General features: G+C 39.5%; 1 protein-coding gene across 1 annotated transcript in view; it reads right to left on the reverse strand.

The window, feature by feature from the left end:
* Positions 1 to 19432, reverse strand: part of OCA2 (OCA2 melanosomal transmembrane protein) — a 286600-nt gene that overhangs the window by 148006 nt on the left and 119162 nt on the right. Inside the window, exons 13-14 of the mRNA XM_077807125.1 lie at positions 18726 to 18864; positions 7581 to 7713 (exon numbers count right to left, since the gene is read on the reverse strand). Of these exons, the coding sequence (XP_077663251.1) occupies positions 7581 to 7713; positions 18726 to 18864 (272 nt within the window). The remainder of the gene's footprint in view (positions 1 to 7580; positions 7714 to 18725; positions 18865 to 19432) is intronic.

Consider the following 19432-nt stretch of genomic DNA (forward strand, 5'->3'; position numbering starts at 1 on the left):
GTAGACTCCTCATTGTTTTTGTGGATACAGACTAATACGGCTACCCCTCTGATACTTGGTACCCTTAATTTTTATATTCTATTTTCCCATACAACATTCTAGACTGTATGTGATTAATGTACGCAAAATGCAGCATTTGTTAACAATTTATCATTAAATAAAATTACTGGTTTATCCAGGGATTGAAGGAAACATTGATAAGTAGCATTTATTCAGAATCCGTAAAACAGATAGGAATGCTTACCGACTTCATGGGAGTGTTAAGAGAATTAGTTACCTTTTGGAAAGCACTTTCAAGATGAAGGATCCTACATTAGTACTAAATACTATTATTGTCAAAACATAATCTCTAAATATACATCTGTCAAAACAAGATCTATTTTTAAAGAACCCCAGTAGATCCAATTATGATTCAAGATCAGCAGAAGTAGCCAACAACTAAAGCAGATGAAATCTGGGAATTGTACAGAAAGTCAGCAGTTTTAGAGGAATTCACTGATACCATAAAAAGCTAGACAGTTTTTTGCCAGATCTGTAGAACACTTTGCCACCAGTCCACTCTCAACCACATTAAAAAAAAGACTGTCACCTCGCTTGTTCTCCCAAAAAGTACTTCTAACTCTTGCCCCCCTGTGATAATACCCCAGTGTGCTTTAGCATGAATAAGCATTAATACAATCTCAATTTTTATAAATAAAGCAGATAACTAAGTGTCACCGAAAGCAGGGAATCTCAGTTTTTGGGGGCTCTGAGGAAGCACAAATAACCTGTGAGCTTTAGCAAAAATCACTGTCAAGGTTACAACCCTAGTGATCAGTTTACAGCCATTTACACTGGTTTATATTTTTAAGGGTACCTTTGCAAGTGAAAGAGATAGCAACTTAATATTTTTACCATCAGAAATGTAATGTTCAAGGCAAATCTACTATTGTAGCTATCCAAATATCCTCTTTAGAGAGAGTAAAACGACAGGCAGAAATGCTGGGACAAGTTAAAAACAAAATGTCTTTTGTGAATGTCTGTTATCTAATGACAGATCCCTAAAATTTCTCTTTGAGGTCTAACACATGTCCAATTTCCTAAGGACTTGACCCAAAATCCACTGGAGTCCATTAAAAGCCTTCCATTGCCTTCAATGGACTGTGCATCAGGCCCTAAGAGTCTAAACCATTGACCCCTTACTCAGGAGAATGGAACACAAAATTAAACAGAAATGCTGTATTTCTACTATACAGGGGACCCAGACAACAAACAGCTAGCATTGACCATGCCCCCTCCCTGGCCCACAATTCCCTCTAAGCCTTCCTGCAGAGAAAGGATGCAAATGCTTGTCTCTGTGGCACTCAGGAAAGTGTGAATTTTGAAACCTCTAAACCTCTTCAATTTTAATTAGTCTGGAATTCCTATACAGCATACTAGAAGGAATGGAATGTAAGAGGATAGTTAGCTTGTTTAGTAGTAGGAAAAAATAAAATACAAGTTCAAGGGAAAAAGTATTAAAAGAACATTTTAATTTGAGCATAGAAAGATTGCATGTATTCTTTTAAAATTACAGTACAAAGATGACAACATTCTGTATTTTACAAATGATGTACAGTACAATGATATTATTTTTGCTATAACAACACTATTCAGATACTGGAAGGATCTATAATTAACAAAGAGGTGATAAACGTATTGCTCAGTGAGGACTAAATAAGATTTTCAGCTTCTTTTCTTCTCTCCTCTTTTTTCGGTAGCTGTATTGTCCCTCCCTCTCTCTTTTCTGCCTCCCCCACTACTTTCTCTCCTTTTGTTTTCTACACTTTGATACTCTTCTACCTCTAGGTTTTGTGCCTTTTTTCTCCTCTCCCCTTTCACCCTTTTTCTGATCACTGCAGAGAATGCAGTAGCACTTCACATTGGGGAGGGAGGCTGACTAGCATACCAGTCTATTTCTATGCTTCTGCACTTCATGCTGAAGCAAATTATATCACTTTCTCTTTATACCAAATTCTTTACACATGACTACAATCACATGATCCTAGACAATTCCCCTGTGCTCTCCTGGTTCCGTGTGCAAAGTGGGATGCCACTGCAGCACCGTTCCTCTGTTGCTAGTGGGCTAGACTACAGTGTATTGTTAAATTGACATGTGTGCTGGATAAGTATATCAATTGGACAGCACATGGCCCCACAACTGGCATCTGACGCTCTTGATTTAATAGTTGTTTTCTTGAGTAAGTGATAGTCAGAATTTGGATGAAACAACACAAGAAAATTGGAGGGCTATATCTCCCCAAATTAGTGGTCCTCTTAGAGGAAAGTCTGCCTCTGCTGCAGTCAGTAAGGGGAGTAACAGCTCCACAATATTGTATATAACCCACTGCCTTGGTGATAAAGAACTTCATAAATCCTGAGATCTGAACACTAGCTGCTAAGTGGCTGTAAGCCTCTGGTAAAAGGCAGTACTTAATGGGGAAAAAATGTGTCTTTAATCCTCAAGGGAATAACAATGATTTTAAGACAGGCCTTTGATTTTACAACAGAAAATTCTGTCTGTTTGAAAGGAATAACAATATTATTTCCTCCTACTGGCATATACCATTGTTTGCCCCATTCATATTCTTTTAGGGAACATCTTTCACACCCTCTGACCACATCACCTAATCCTATTTCTCTTTTAGGGGAGTGTGAAATTCCTTTAATTCTTCTCCACTAAAGAAAGACAGATTAAAGAAACCAGGTCCCAGGTGACAAACTGAAACTGGGTAAAGATCTCTTATTCATCCTGAGCTATGGAAATGCCTTTTTTGTAGACTGTTTCTCAACTCTTGCCCTGAACTTTTTGTACTTGGTCCTTTGTTCTTAGAATACCCAAGTTTCTGGGAAATGCATAGGCACTTCATTTAGGTTTTATATATTTTCAACTTTTTCTTCAGTACCTCATTAGGATATAGAAGACATTTCTTCAACATTTTTTCCTCATGGAAATGGGGAATTAAACATTATTTTCCCGGGTTTCTACAATACATTTCCCCCCCCCCCTCTACCCCCACACCTACTCGGGATTGAAACAAACTGGGAAATATCTGTATTAGTTGTGATGAATTTGCCTCTATATGTTTGACTGGTTACTAGCTATGGAGTTATATAAAAAGGGATGGTTAAAGAAACCAAGCAGGAAAGGCAAAACAATGACACAGCAATAGTCCTGGAGAAAACCATGGGGAAGATGTTTATTGGGCAATATCCTCTACCTGGCTCCAGCCAAGCTGAGAATGGTTTACTCTTCCCAAGGCTAAGGCCAGGATAAAGAGAATTCTAAACATTAGAGAACACCAGGCCCAGAAAAGGGTGGGGTTGACTGAGGGTATGTCGACACTGCAGTTAGACACCCATGGCTGGTCCATGCCAGCTAAGTAAGCCCCACAGGGCTTCGGCTAAGGGGCTGTTTAATTGCAGTACAGATGTGTTCAGACTCCGGCTGCAGCCAAGCTCTGGGACCCTCCCACTTTGCAGGGTCCTAGAGCCTGGGCTCCAGCCCAAGCCCAGACGTTTATACCACAGTTAAACAGAGCGTTAGCCCGAGCCCAAGTCACCTAGCATGGGCCATCCACAGGTTTTTAATTGCAGCGTAGACTTACCTCGAGTGCCCGGACTCTCAGTGAAAGCTGACTGGCTTGCAAGGAGACAGAGACAGAGAGAGGCAGAAACCAGCAGGGGCAGTTTGGTGAAGGTAACTGGGCTGGTTGAAATGCACAAACGCTTTTAAGGAAAGATTAAAGGTTAAATAAAAGGGGACATGTGTATATAAACCTTTACTCTTTTTATCCTTTGCTCTATGTGCTTGGTACCTTTGGGGGATGAATAAATAATGTTTTGTTTGGAAGAAGCCATTTTTGAGTCACTTTAACCACCCTGCTGGCCACAGGTCACTGGAGAGAATGGGCTGACAGATACCACACCTAGTTGGGCCCGTCACGTTAACACAATTGGTAAACAGGGGGGTTGCAGCCCAGAGACCCAGTTTAAGAGTGGTTGGACCACATGGTTCCACCTACGGAGAGATGGAGGAAGCCAAGCCTATCACCCAAGGGGTGCACTCAAGAAGTGCTAACAGGGATCTAAGGTGCAGTTACCTTGTAACCATAACAGAGATACTAAAGTTCTATTTGTTTGTTTCTATTTATGTTTGTTTCTCCTTTTTTAAATTTTTTTTTGTATCATTATGTCTGTTTCAAGATTAGCAAGCCACAGGAGGTAAGCCATATTATGGGGAGAGCACAAGCTTGCTTGGGTTTTACAGCCCTCAAATGATGCCAGGATTTAAAAAGTGACAGGTAACGCACAATTCTGAAAATAAAATGTCAATATTCTCCTCAAATAAACAGAATTGCCACTTCTTAAAATCAGAGTCAATCTGCTTTTAGTACCCCACTCAGAGCTGACTAATCTAAGTAGCCAAAAACAACAGAAGATACTTAAAGTATATAACAGACAATAAAAATCAGTGAAGAACAGCATATCAGTGCCATTTCCTATAACTTCAAAGACTGTTTGATTACTAATCAGAGAGTAAAATGGCAGATATTTAGTTGATTAAAAGAGCTGCTTCAAACAATACATTTCAAGTTATCACAGAATCATGGCAATTAGAGATGGAAAGGACTCATTAAGACATCTTGAACATATTCTGTTGCTTCTCCAAAGCCAAATTACTGCAGCTACCTTTTAATGAAATCTGTGTTTATCATCTTCTCTTCCCATTTCACAGAAAATTTCAGTAGAAATAGTGCTTTAGCATTTGATTTAATTGAGTAGCTACTGATTAGCTTCTCAGAAATGGAATAGCTGCTGATTATGGGGAAAGCACATAGTACACTGATTATAATTTCTGAATATACTAGGCTGAGTAACAGGGATTATAAATAAGGAGGCTAATTTGAGGCAAAATATGCCAGTTTCTTAAAGCTTTGCAACACTTTATTGGCTAAATATAATATTCATGAATGAATGTACTATTCACGTTAATCAGTAATGTGACTATACACAACTGATTTCTATAAAATACTCAAACACAATGTAGAAGTTAAAACCATAAAAAGGCAATTTTCTATTAAAGAAAGATCACAAAAATAACTTCACATTTTTAGGGATAAATATGATCTAAATATGGCTAAGTCACACAAAATCGAAAATGGATGAACCCCTTCCAAGATAAAAGGTCCAGCAGGGCCTATCCCTGTGCCTTTGTTCAAGTCTTTCACCTGGTCTCTGGGCTCAGTCCTCACCTCCTTCCAGCTTTAAGTCCGTGCCTGCCCTGACATACAGCAGTGTCCCCAGGGCTTTCTCCCTGGAGACTCTTCACCTTCTTATTGCCCCAGGGCTCCAGCAGGTCACTCCTTCACTTCAGTCCCCTTCCGCTGGTAAAGTTCAACAAACGGTTGGCCCTCTGCAGGGTCTTCAGCCCTGTCCTTGAGCCTTTTATATTCCAGCCCTATGCTTGGGGTTCCACATGAAACGTGTCCCCTTCTCAGGGCTTTGGCTACTTCACCAGTTGGGGGACCCAGGCCCACCCACTACTCCAGGTCCCAACCCAGGGACCCTGCAAATATCAGCCATGTGCTGCTTTTCTTAATAGTTGCTGCTACTGGATTCCCCGGGCTGCTTCCCACTCTGTCCCATCGCCTTCACCCACATTGCCTTACAGTTACAGTCCTCAGGTTCTGTCTGTTCCCTGCTTGAGCAGGGTCTCTCCCAGGCCTCCTTGCCTGGAGAATTTCACAGCGTTGCAGTCCTTCCTCACTCTTCTGGTCCCAACCAGCAACTGACCTGCTCAGACTTTGTAGCTCCTTTTAACTGAGACTGCTGGGCTCTGATTCTTCCCTGCAGCCTTTCTAGGCAGGCCTGGCGGACCCACCTTTACTGCTCCTTTTCTAGGGCAGGATGTGGTAAGACCACAAGGCCTCCAGCAGGGGACCTCAATGGGCCCAATACACCCCGTCACAGGGACTCCTTGCAGAATGGCATTTTAAACAAAATATTACTATATAACAACTCCAGTTATACAATAAAATATCCACGAAATCTATCACTTTAATTAGAAAAGAAATTCATTAAAGCAAACTAATTTCATTTCAAATAACAAACAGGTAGGTTATGAAAAAATTTCTGGATACCAAAGATTATAATAATATGCTCCCAGTAGGCAAAGAAAGGTAATAATCTTTTATAATTATACAAAATTACAATGGAGTTTAAAGTTATGGGGCTTCACTCTCCCCTCCATAAAGAGAGATAATTACTCACCTTGTAATTATTTTTCTCTGAAGAGCTCATCCATGCAAGATTCTTATTCTTGGGCCTTGTGCAAGACAGATGGGAACTTCTTACACTCTTAGAGTTCTAGATCCTCCCTAACAGCAGTAATAATGGAGGTCTCAGCCCACCTATCCTGTATACACTTCAATTGTCTACTCAGAACAAGTTGGGAATTGGGTAAATTATTATTTAAACTTAGTGATTCTGTCACCCCACTGGTGTCTTTGATCAGCCTAGTAAGCTGAACCTTCCACTCCCATGATGAGCAGGGTAGGCTATGACTGTCACCAGCCATTTCGTGAAAAGATGCAGCAATGAGGCCTGCCCAAAAGGCAAGACTCAAAATTAGTAGCAGCAACCCTACTGGAGTGGGGATTACAGTAGTCAAATTAAAGCCTTAGAGCAATGACTAAGGCTTTGAAAACATTGAAACAAAAGTCAGTAAGGTCAGCAAACTAAAAGACAAATTAAAAGGACTGGACCTGATTGGGAGATAGGAATGGCCACACCAGAAGACGACAACCTTCCAATTCCTGTCTCTTTTGGGATGAACAGCCAAACAGCAAGATGGAGACAAAGTTCCTACAGTAAACTCCTTTTCTGACTGCAGACAAGAAAGAACTATCTGGAAGCTTCCAAAAGCAATATTTAGACCACTATACGGTACAACTACCAGTGGGAGGATGACAAATGTAGCTCAAGCCCCAACCCACGACAGCTGCTCTTGGGACCAAAAACCTTTAGACCTTGGGAAGTTCCAAGGAACTTGTAGAACAAAAGGCCATGAGTGAGAGCCCTGCACAAATGTTATCTTGAGAAGTTTAGATTATTTTAGAAGTCTTCCCATGGTCACACCTCCTACAACCATAATGACCAAAAACAAAATGCATAACAATGATTTTTAAAATTGCTGATAAGTCTATTTTGATTATGCGTCTCAGCATAATGAAAAATGCTTCATTAGTTTCAGGTGATATAATTAGCATAATGTTTATTTACTGTGGTTGCATATTTCATATAGTTTGCTGCACACCTTCAGTATGTACATAAATCTTAACACATAACTAAAAGCAGTAGTGTCAGGAAAATCATTACTTGCAAAATAAGAAACAACCCAAACCAAACTATTAGTAAAATACTGACATTCAGAGATAGAATGAGGCTGTGTGGACTAATCTGTCTTCATACACACAACATTATGGCACAGAGCATTCATTTAATTTTAAACATTATCCAACTCAATGGCTATAAAAATATGATTTCATGCTCTAACTCACCAACAATCTCACTTGGCTCCTTGTTGTAAAGCTTTTTGTTCCAGTAAAGGAGTCTGAGGAAAGGAAAGGAGACCAGAAGAACAAGACAAATTCCAACAAACATATGTCCTGTAAATGCTGCAAAATCCAATCCCTAGGAGTAAAAATGCAATTATAAATTACAAATCAGTTATTTTCCTACATTACCTGAAAAAGTATTTGTCATTATGTAATTTACAATTCAGTGATTATATACATGTCACAAACCATACAAGCGGTAATTTCCAAGCATAGCATATTTTGTGCTTCCCCAGTCTCAGTGAAATTATTATTAAATAAATTTCATGCCAACCAAACCAACTCAAAAATATTCCATTAAATTTCACAGTATCAAAATAGTTCTTATATTTACACACTAATTACCAGTTCCTAACTCCACTGATGACAATATGAGCTTTTCCATCCCTTTTACTCAAACCAAGACTTGTCTCAAATTCTACAATATGCTATTACAGCAAAAGCATTATCGAGCACTTAGAACACATTTTGCAATATTTTTTCTTCAATTTAGTATTTGTGTTCCTTTATACTTCCTGTATGACAGAGGCTTGGAACAGAGTCAAAAACAGAATTCAAATATATATATATATATAAAATGTAATGTTCAATATTTGGGGTGGGATTTTCCAAAGTGCTTAGTGTTGATCTAGCTCTGCTCCCATTAAAGTCAAAGATAAAACTCCAAAGACTTAAATGGAAGGAGAGTTGAGCCAATGCAGAGTGCTTCTGAAAACCTCACCCGTTATTTCTTACCAAAACAAAAAAATCAAGATTTGTCCCCTATTTATATTACATTGCTTTAATTTTAATAGAGGTCCTAATGACAAAGAGTTTCAACTCTAGATATTAGAGATATATTGATAGCAAGGTTTCCTCCAGTATCCAGACAACAGGAGTTCTCTCAACAGGGAATCTGCACTGAGCCAGATTTGGGAGGAAGGTTTTTTTTATTATTTATTAAGGCACTACCACCCAAGAGATCTGGGTTCAATTCCCATCTCTCCCACTGTGTGACTTTAAGAAGTCATTTAATCGTTCTGTGCTTCAGCCTCAGTTAAAGCATCTTGTTGCTGTTGTAATGCAAATAATATAGCAATAACATTTCCATGCAGAATCAGGGGCTGTTTACAACCTGAATTTTAAGACAGCTTGGACTTGCTACCTGAAATACATACTGTTAGGCTGCACCATACTCCCTGTTGAGAGCATCTATGGGGAAAGCTCTCAGTTCAAGTATATATGATGTGGAAACATCCAGAGCAAACAAGACAGAAGCCCTCACACCCAACTCCTTCCATCTTTTCAGAATAGATTATACAAGTCAATCCTGTAAATGCTCATAAAGGATGGTCTGGATAGTTACCAGGCATCAATTAAATTTCAAAGCTGAAAGAGAGAACATTATGAAGGAATCAATCTACAAACTTTTAAGAGACCTACCAAGAGCCATGTGAGCAAACAAAGACTTTCAGGGCCAGATCTTTCAACATCCGCTCACAAAAACAGACATACTGTCCTGCATATATTTACATAATAACAGACATTTTGCATGAAAATGGGCCTAACTACCCAAATGTTTGCATAAGGGCCTCTTTCTTTAAAGATATGGACCACAAAAGAAGACAGAAAATGCTGCCACGTGAACCATGATTCAAGAGATATGAAGAAGCAGTAATTGTTTCTACACAGTCTAATCTAGAAGGTTTGCAGGATTCCTATATAATCTGAAGAGATGAAGGAGTATGACTGGGATTGAATTGTAAGAACTTTGAGGCTGCACAAACCAAAAAGCCTCATTCCCAGGATAATACAATGACTGGGACACAGTTGGATGAGGAGTAAAACAGGAGAGATGATCAGAATATAACCAAGAGCTACTGAAATAAGTCCAATTCTTTCAGTTTTCAACTGACTCTCAGAATGTGATGCACTTAAGACTTTTCATAGTGCTGACAGCAATTTATCTATCTCAGTGGAAAGAAAGATAGCACTAAGGTGGATCCTGTTGATAGGAGTTCTCAATAGAGATAGTCAGAGTTAAAGGCACTTCGATTATTTGCTACTTTTGAAATGACAAGGAGAAAGGGGGACCTAAAAAGCACAGAAAACACCTTTATTTCTGATGATTGGATTAGACCAGAGTCATGTGTTATGGGAACCTGGCAAAGATAAAGAATATGGTAGCGCAGAGACCAGGCCTTAGACTTCGATTTACAAAGTTTCTTACATCTCTAGGTCTTGGATCTCTGCACCAGTGCTGAAAAGTTTTGTTATCAATTGTAACAATGCAGAAATGTCTCAACAGAAAAACACAGTACAAGAAATACCTTTATATGAAACCCCCAAAATTAAATTCCTACGTGAAAAAGGAAAGCATAGCAATCAGGGAAAAAATAAAATGCTGAAGTTGATAAGCCGCTCTCAAGTCTGATTGACAACTGAAAGAGATTGAATTGAGTTGGCGCTGTACATACAGATACTTATTTTGAAGGGATAGTGTCAATTTATACTCTTTGAAATTCAAGACTAGGTACAAGGGCACAAGAGTTGACACACAAGTCTCAGGAGTAAGGATTTGTGCACAACATCACCAGAGGAAAATTATTTGCTTCTTCTTGGTATTCCATCCCAGCTGCTACTCAAGCTGCGCAGAGTGTTTCAGAAATTGGGCTGAATTTCAGGGGTTTGTTCAGCTCCAAAACTTTCCCCCATCAACCCTGCTTATTCTTTAACTCTTTTGAGAAGAGGACAGGCAATTCAACACATAGCCCCACTGGTTAGTTTCTGTTGCTATCTTCTTCATACTTAGCATAAAGTCTGATGCTCCAAGCTCCCTTCAACACTGTGGATGCTTTTCAGGTCTGGGTGTGCAGCAGCCATGCCAAGTAATATCAGAAAAAACAAGCGAGTTTAAATTTAGCAAGATTTGCCCAGCAGTCAGCTGACATTCTCTGAATATCTTAGGAAGAGGACTACTACCTCCTCCCTGAAGATATAAGCAGAAGGAAGATGGGTGGGAGGAATTGCAGGCAACAAAACTCTATGTTAGGGTGTAATCTAAGAACATCCCAGTGCCAGAGAGAAAGGGGCCCCCTGAGATCTAGTAGAGATTTTCAGCTGGCCTGATCAGTTCAGTGTATTCATTAATGTCATAAACTATATCTGATATGGGTCAGGTAAGGCAGTGGTTCTCAACAAGTGATCCAGGGCCTGCTGGGGGGCCGCAAGCTTGTTTCAAGGGGTCTGCCAAGCAGGGCCAGTATTAGAGTTGCTGGGACCTAGGGCAGAAAGGCAAAGCCCCACCGCATGGGGCTGAAGCCCAGGGCCCCGAGCCCTGCTACCCGGGGCTGAGGCTGAAGTCTGAGCAACTTAGCTTTGCAGGACCCCATATGGTTGGGGGACGTGGGCAATTGCCCCGATTACTACTCCCCAACACCGTTCCTGGCTTTTATATGCATAAAAACCATTGTTGTGGCACAGGTGGGTCACTGAGTTTTTAAATAACACATTGGGGGGGCCTCAGAAAGAAAAAGGTTGAGAACCCCTGAGGTAAGGTATCATTGAAAAAGTAATAACACACTGATCATTAATAATCTTGTGTGTTTGTACGTACAGTAAAAGCCATGGGAACATACAAATGTGAAGGACGTGTGGGACTAAAATGTGTTTACCAGACAAGTCTGTGGAGTGAGTAAACAGGTTTCTCCCTGGATGAGTTGACGCTTCCAGACAGGTGTCATCGGAATCTATTGGCAATCACATGTCAAGTGGCCATTCATTTGCATTGGAGGGGACAGGAACAGATCAATTTGCATTAAAGCAAACACCAGTGGAGGAAGAAAGCAGCACGGGGTTGCCTTCACCACCAGACTCCCAGTCTCCTTCCTCACTGCTCGAATGAACTTTACTTTGTGGGGTACCCTTCAGAAGAGTCCATTTAAAAGGTTCACTGAACTATGAAAGAGAGGGGCAAAGAACCCCAAATTATCTTTCACCTAAGATGCAAAAGGAACCTTGAGGAGAGATCCTGACTAGAGAGAGGGGTGGTCAGTCATCTTGCTGGAAGAAGTGTGTGGTAAGAATCTTACCTGATACCTAGACAGTAGCTTGTTAAAGTCATAGCATTCGAAAACATTTTTGAGTTTTATTTGTTTGTAACCATTTCAGTCTTTATCCCTTATACTTGATTTCACTTAAAACCTACGTCATTGTAATTAAATAAACTTGTTTTACTTTTAATCTAAGTGCTGTGTTTGAATTGAAGTGACCGTTTACTTCAGTTACACTGATAAACTGTGCATTTTGCCTCTTTAGAGGAGCAAACCAACCTTATTATTCCTCTGAATGTTTCAGGAAAGGGCTGGACATTGCAGGGCACGCGTTTTGGGACAATTGGGACTGGGGGTATATTAAGGTCATTTCACCAGGTATAATCAAAGCTAATGGAAACCAGGGAGTAACTGTGTTGCTACAGGAGGGAAACTGATAATGTCAGAGTGCTAGATGAGCGTTGCACAGCATACAGACAGAGAATGCATGCCTGTTGCTGACTGTGAGCAGTCCAGGCTCCCACAGGGGAGCTGCAGCAACAGAGCATTTAAAGCACTTGGGATTACAAGGCAAGTGATAACAACCCTTCATTGGTCTGGATTTTGCCTCAGAACACAACATAGGGGTAGTGCATTGTTGCACTGCCCCTGGAGCAACCCAAGGAGGGGATTGTGACATAGGGAGTCACAAACTCCCACTAAATCCCTGTGCTGCTCTGTGGAGGGAATATGTTGCATTAAGTGTTTACTCGCTGCAACCCAAGGTGGTAACATAGCTGCACCAATGGGGGCAAAGGGGGGTAGTTTCAAGGCTCCACCCACTCTCCATCACCTCCCCATCCCTGTGCATGGGAAGGGGATGTAGCACCCCTATGGAGCCTACATCCTCTACCAGTCACATACCTCGCACATCACATCCCCTTACTCCCCTGCACTTCTATATAGCCAGGGCCATGATTCAGCCCTATATAGACCACTTACTCAACTAAATAATTATATTGGGCATACAAGTCAGTGAAAAATTATCTTCTAACATTTTTATTATTTTTATCTCTGAACACAATTTAAATGGTTAATGTGTCTACTGAACACTGCAAAGGTTCCATGAATTTTCATAAAGATTATTCTCGCACAATTGGCTCAAATAGCTTTGACTTGCACAAAGGAGACTAGAAATAATTTTCATCTAGGAGGTTTCAGCGTGTCAGGCAAATGCTATGTGGTGCTGCAAATATCCTTTACTTGGGGCCTCACTGATTCTGCGAAATATCCCAACCTTCCCAGATGGAAAAGGCATCCTTAAGGCTTTGTTTTGGGGAGATTACAGCCTACAGATTCTATTGTCTGAGACTCCAAAACTGAAAGCAGATGGGCATCTGTTCTTGTATTTAAGCACAAATTTCTACAAGTGTTTCTATTTCATACTGAAATACAGGAACACACTATTTTCCTAAAATAATATATTACTATCTTCATGTTATCTGGTATGTTTTCTTCTGACTGCTTACAGAGGTGTGAAATTTACTTCTTTGCACATAAAATTTTCTGAGAACAAGTCTGCAGTTTTAAGGCAGAGAGAGAAAATTACACTTAAATATGACCATCCAGGACTTAAGCCTTGGACCAGTGCCAAAACATATCTTTTGAATGACCAAGAGCAGAAATAATTGCAAGATATCATTAAAAACATATAGTTTGTTTTTTTCCTTACAAAAGGAGCAACCAAATACTGTACTTTCACTGAGAATGGCCTTATTTTATATTTCAAGAGCAACAAGAAACAACCAAAATAAAGTCTCCATGGCCATGCCCAAGAGGTCGTGATTAAACTAGTGTCATCTAACACATTTTAAACTAGTGTCATCTAACACTAGTGTGACCCTGTTTAACATCTTTAATAGACCTAAGATTGTATTAGCTGATTGTAGTCATTTTCAAAGTTATTAACCATGTCTACACATTTAACTCTGTCTACAAAATATGTGCGCTAACACAGTTTGATAGCTACATGGACTGCAGAAGGTAAAATTCATTTTCTGTTGCTAGCGATTCACATGACGTTGGACCTAAAACACACAATTCTGAATACCATCTTACCTTCCTCTATTTCCCTCTCTGTAACTGGTCTGATTTTAACAGTCACTAACTCAATAGCTGTTAGTGTTCGAAGAACCAGTGCCATCTGCCATATGACAGCATGGAATCCCCTCTTTCTAATAGTGTTAACAATTAATCTCTATGTGACCATAAATTTTGGAAAAAATGTTGGCTACTAAAACAGGCTTGACTTGAACTGGAAAATGTAAGTTAATAACCAGAATGATATGATGTTAAAGTCTTGGTGTCAAATATTTTTGCTGTGTCATTGAATATTAACATAAAACCACTTCAAAGCCTAAAAAGAAAGCTGTTGCGTGTAGCTCTGCTTTGGATCTCTCTCCCATCTAATTCCAAGAGACTGAATTCTACACTGTTCCTAGCATCACAAGAAGTCCTTGTTCCCATGCGCAAGAGGAGAGACAATGACTGAACGTATTTAAGTGAAGACAATATTTAAATTAGACAATGATGAAGATCCATAGCTTCTCCTGAACGTGAGAGAAGAAATAGCTTATGACATCAGCACTAAGCAGCCTGGCGTTCACACAATCGCTCAGATTTTTCTGAGAAGAAACCACTGCAAAGGTGCAAATAAGGGAAAGATCCTAAATTTTGTAAAGCAATGGGAAGTTTTATAGAACTATTATACAATAACTCTGCAAAAACATTCCTCTGAATTAGGTGGCCACCTTAATTTATGGTCCACTATTTTACTATCTGTATGGCTTGAAATACTTTTATAGTCTAATACAAAGCTTCAGTCATAAATGCTGCAGGTTTACAAGTAAGTTTTATTCATAAACCGCAGATGCTAACTTTATCATAACCTATAACCAACTAATAATGCATCACAGTAAATATCTTTTGAATTCAAAGAATGAAAGTTTTGTGATGACCCTACACCTATACATTTTGTATAATAAAGTTATGCATCGTTATGAAAGTTCTATAGTCTCAAATACTACTACAGTGATGAGTACACCATATGAACTGAGACAGACAAATGAGATAAAAATGAACTGAGTTTTTTCAAAGTATTAAAAATGTCCTGTTTTCTAGAACTAATTTAATAATGTTATCCTGGTTTTGGTCACAAAACAAGAAAGATATATGGCCACAATAAGGGATCTTGTCATATATTTAATAGATTGATAAACTCATTAGGAGATGCTGAGAATTTTTGTTGCCCAACCTTTCCTTAAGGCCTCTCTCTGTTTCCTGTTTGTGTCCTCCACTGTCACATATACATAGGATCCAACCCTCTATTCGCTTGCTCCTTGTGTAGTCATTCATACCTGTGCAGAGTGAGTACAAAATGCTACCAGATCAGAATTCTAGCGTTATATGCCCACTTTGAAATGGCTGCACAAGGCGCTAGGCAATGGATTCTCAGCTCTACGGAAGGGGAAATTTTTTGTGCTGGATCCCCTCCCTTCCATTCTTTTCCACTTTAATTCCCTTCCTGTTAACATCATGCATCAAAGAAGCAAGTTAGTGCGCAGCAAGCTGGCGTGTAAATCTATAGCACTCCAGCGTGCCACTCACTAACTCTCTCTGTGAACCCTGCTGCTGAGCACTAACAGTTCCCCAGTGCACACGGACCTACAGCAGTATGGAAAGCACCCTAGGGAACCATTAGTGCCCAGCAGAAGGGTCCACACGGACAGTTAGTGCAAGGCACACTGGAGTGCCTTGCACTGCACCCTGCTGTGCACTAACTCTTCATACAGATATGCCCTTACTGGCATAGCCAGGAATGTAACTCACAAGTTTCTGGCCCTATGTTTAATCTATTAAACAGCTCTGCTTCCTGCTAAATCCACAAACTTTAAGCTACAAACACATGTGGTCCTGGTGCAGGAAAGCACTTAGACATGTAATTTTAAGAATGTGAGCAGCTCCACTGAAATCAACCCCAGTTCAGAAAGAGCCTGTATTTTCACAGTCTCAGTGGCATGGAGGATTCTGAGAGTTTCTCACTTTCGTGTACCATTTGCACATATATAAAATAAAAACTTAGCCATAAACATCTCAGAGGTTTCCTAACCGATCTCCACGTTAGAGAAAAAAGTAATTATTGCAAAGCTGTAATATTGTTACTGTTTAGACAGTAACAACAATATGCTGGGCGTACTTGTGTAAGCTCTCCGTGGATTGGACAATAGAGGCATTAATCATTCTCTCAGAAGTGACTCAAAAGGAAATGCAAAACTGGTAGATAGAGAAATTTCATTGAAAATATCAAGGAAGTCTCTACAGTGACAACACTGAGTCCATGCTACTGATGACAGAAGAAGGAGGGGCTGTTTGGAAAATATAGAAATAAAATATTAATTTTAAAAGTTTCAGTAATATTACATGAAAGTGGCTTAAATTACTATGTTTGGGGATTTTTTATATTAAAATACTTATTAAAAGATAACACATTTACTTGGTACAAATATAGTATACAAGTTCTAAACTTTTTAGGCAGATTCTTGGGCTTGATCCTATAAACCTGACTCACATAAGTAATTATGACTGCTGAGAGACTACAAAAAGGGATAAGAATTACTCCCATAAGGCTTTGCAGGATTGCCGTCATTAATTTACCCTAAGTCTTAATTTCACGAATATGATATAGATTTAAAAACAATCCAAAAAGTTAAACTGTTTGAATAGTTTTTCAATATTTTTGTTTAAGCTGGAGTCATTAATGCAGAATTTGCTAAGATATCACATACAGCAGGCATTTAGAAACCTGGGTCTTCCTAAAATTATCAAAATACTCTCCAAAAAAAATACATTATTGTCCTTGAATTTGGTTGCTTAAATATTTTCCTCATTTATAATGTTAAACTTTTATCGACTTTCTGAATATTTGAGAAAATGCAGTTCATGACGGATACAAATTACTCTCATTTATAGTAGATGGCCTGAATAGTTGCACATGTGCAAATGTGTAATTTAACTCCTAAAGTCACCACCCAATGAATACCAGGAACATTACAGGCCGAAGTTGTTAATGACTAGACTGTGATTTTCTACTAATACATTTCAGATGTTTTTGAAGATAAACTTCATCTATTAAATACTATGGCTTTGAAAGATGTTTCTCAAAATGTACACTGTTATCCTCCTTAAGAACAATCCAGTTAATTAGAACAGACCTTATAGGTATAGCAACATTGACATAATTGATAATTAAGAGCTATACACAACCAATTTAAAGTTAGAGCTTTATGTAACAATTCCCTCTCTACTCTGCAATGTTTATTTTGACACTATAAGCAGTATACTATGTGATATTTCTTTATTTAAGTTTGCAAAGTTATTCTGGATTTATAAGGCTTGGCCACAGCAAAGAGTATCATGTACACATTTTTAGAGGTTTTTTTTACCAAATAAACTATGGGCTAGAGAGTGCCGCTTACTGTAGGCAGAACCACTCCACCCCTGAGGGAGCTCTGGAAGGGATAGTTCCTTTCATATTGTTTAGAATCCCTCTCTGAGCTCCACATTACTCTGGCCCTGTGATGATGTAGGAGTCCGCCTGGGTGCGGTGGTTGTTAATGACATTCACAGTGTCTGCATCCAGCGATATGGCTCTACACTACTCTATGGAGGGCTTGGGTAAGTCATGGGGGCTAGCCTAGAACTATATCCCATGGATGCAGACACTATGAATGTCATTAACAACCAATCCACCCACACAGACACCTGCATCATCACAGGGCTAGGGCCAATGGGGGCCTCAGCCACTGAAGAGAAGACCCTTCTCCTGTTGCTTCAAAACACCAAGTTCCTCAGAGAGAGAGAGAGAGAGAGAGAGCATGCTGAGGATATACCTGTCTCCCCACTTCCCAAAAGACTGTAGTAATCAGAGTGAGCAGAGAGGTAATCTCTCCCCCTCCCAAGAGGAAGGAGAGAGAGTTAGAAAAGAGCACGATGAGGGGGGCTAAGGAGCTGTGACTCTCCACTTACAAAACAAATGTGGGAGGCCAGTGGGGCTCCTCTTTCTCAACAAAGGGAGATATAATGGGAAATACAGAAGAACCACATGACTCTCAGCTCTTCCCAGAATCTAAAAGCCTGAGAGCAGGGGCCCTACACACCCTCAAAGGAAGGAAGAGGCCTTTGGAGCCAAGGGGAGGCTGTGAATAAAGAAGTTCCAAGATCAAATGCCTGGAGCTCCTACTGTGCAGTACACCATAGATCATATTACTTTTCTCATTGACCTCACTTAGCCAGCAAAATGAAACACATATTCTTAATACTGGAGCTTCGGGCTGGAAGTTAAAACCTCTCAAGCCATTGTACTCTGGGTAGGGGCTAGCAGCAAGCTGAGTCCTAAGCTGTGGGGGGGAGTCGCCTGTTCTCTGTGTCTTCCATAAAAGTATACAATAATTGACCACACCTGAGGCTTGCAATTCTGTGCTAGATCCTACACTAGGCAAAGCAGTCTTATAGTTTGCATTATCCAACAGCAGCGCTGACTGAAATATAGTAAAGCTTCTTTTGTGAAAAGTTTCAAAAATTTCAAAATCACTTTTGTTCTATAAGGTATTTGTTTCTTTGTTTGTTTACTTGAAATTTTGGGGGGAAATCTTCACTGAAAACCCAAGCAATTTTCTCACCTGCCTCTGCCCTTTTTTTCCCTTCCTTCCTTTTTCCATTTTGCCCCTGAAAAAGGGGATGGGAAAAAATACCCCCAGAATGGCAGGTGGGTTCCTTTTTGGATTACATCAAAAATGTGGAGGGGACAAAATTGTTTCTGAAATAAGGCCATTGTTCGACACGTTTCTGGTTTGAAAAAATTCACCCAGCTCTACCCAACAGCACTAACGATAAAATAGCAGAAGAGAATAGGTGTATTTTGTTTCCTTATATGTATGTTTGTGGGAGGAAAAGGTCTAAACTACTGAATAAACCCATATCTGCACATATTTTTAGTAACACAATGGATTACAATACATACCGCCTTCCTCACTTCCTGTTTTGAAACAATAATCACATTTGGTGGATCCCCGACAGCTGTGGCAGCCCCTCCAATATTTGTGAAAATTACTTCTGCAATCAGGACATGTCTAGGATCAAGATTAAGTACCTCGCATAACCTGCGGCATACATAAGAAAATGAAATCAGCTCCTTAACCTTTGATTAAATTGCCTCAAACCTTAAATGATTTATAAAACTTAGCACTTGTGTCAGAAACTCCAAACTGTTGAACAAAGGTTAAAACTTGGCCTTTCATAATTAATACTTATATTTTACAATATACTGCAATGGCTACTACATTCAAAATACATATTTTAAAAACAATATTAAAAGTAGCAAATCATTACAACAGTTGAATTATAGTTAAAGTTATATGAGCCTTCCCATTTTAACAACCTTTCCCCATGCTATATAACTTTCTAACACATTTAATTTTCAGGCTAGAATTTGCCAAGTGTGGTCTCTGCCCATAACTATTTCTTTTAAGGTTGAGCAGGAGCATTTCAGCAATTTTTTAGTACAAGGAGAGTAGAAAATACACTTTCTGCATGCATGCATGCATTTTTTAACTTCACTAGCTGCAGAACAGCTGATTATAGATATTAAGCAATTTGTAAAGAAATCGCTGTCAGTGAGAAGTATCTCAGAACATTAGAATGAGTTTATCAAGCTATGGTCCATTAAAA

The sequence above is a fragment of the Eretmochelys imbricata genome, chromosome 1 (genome assembly GCF_965152235.1).
Source record: "Eretmochelys imbricata isolate rEreImb1 chromosome 1, rEreImb1.hap1, whole genome shotgun sequence".
Taxonomy (NCBI): domain Eukaryota; kingdom Metazoa; phylum Chordata; order Testudines; family Cheloniidae; genus Eretmochelys; species Eretmochelys imbricata.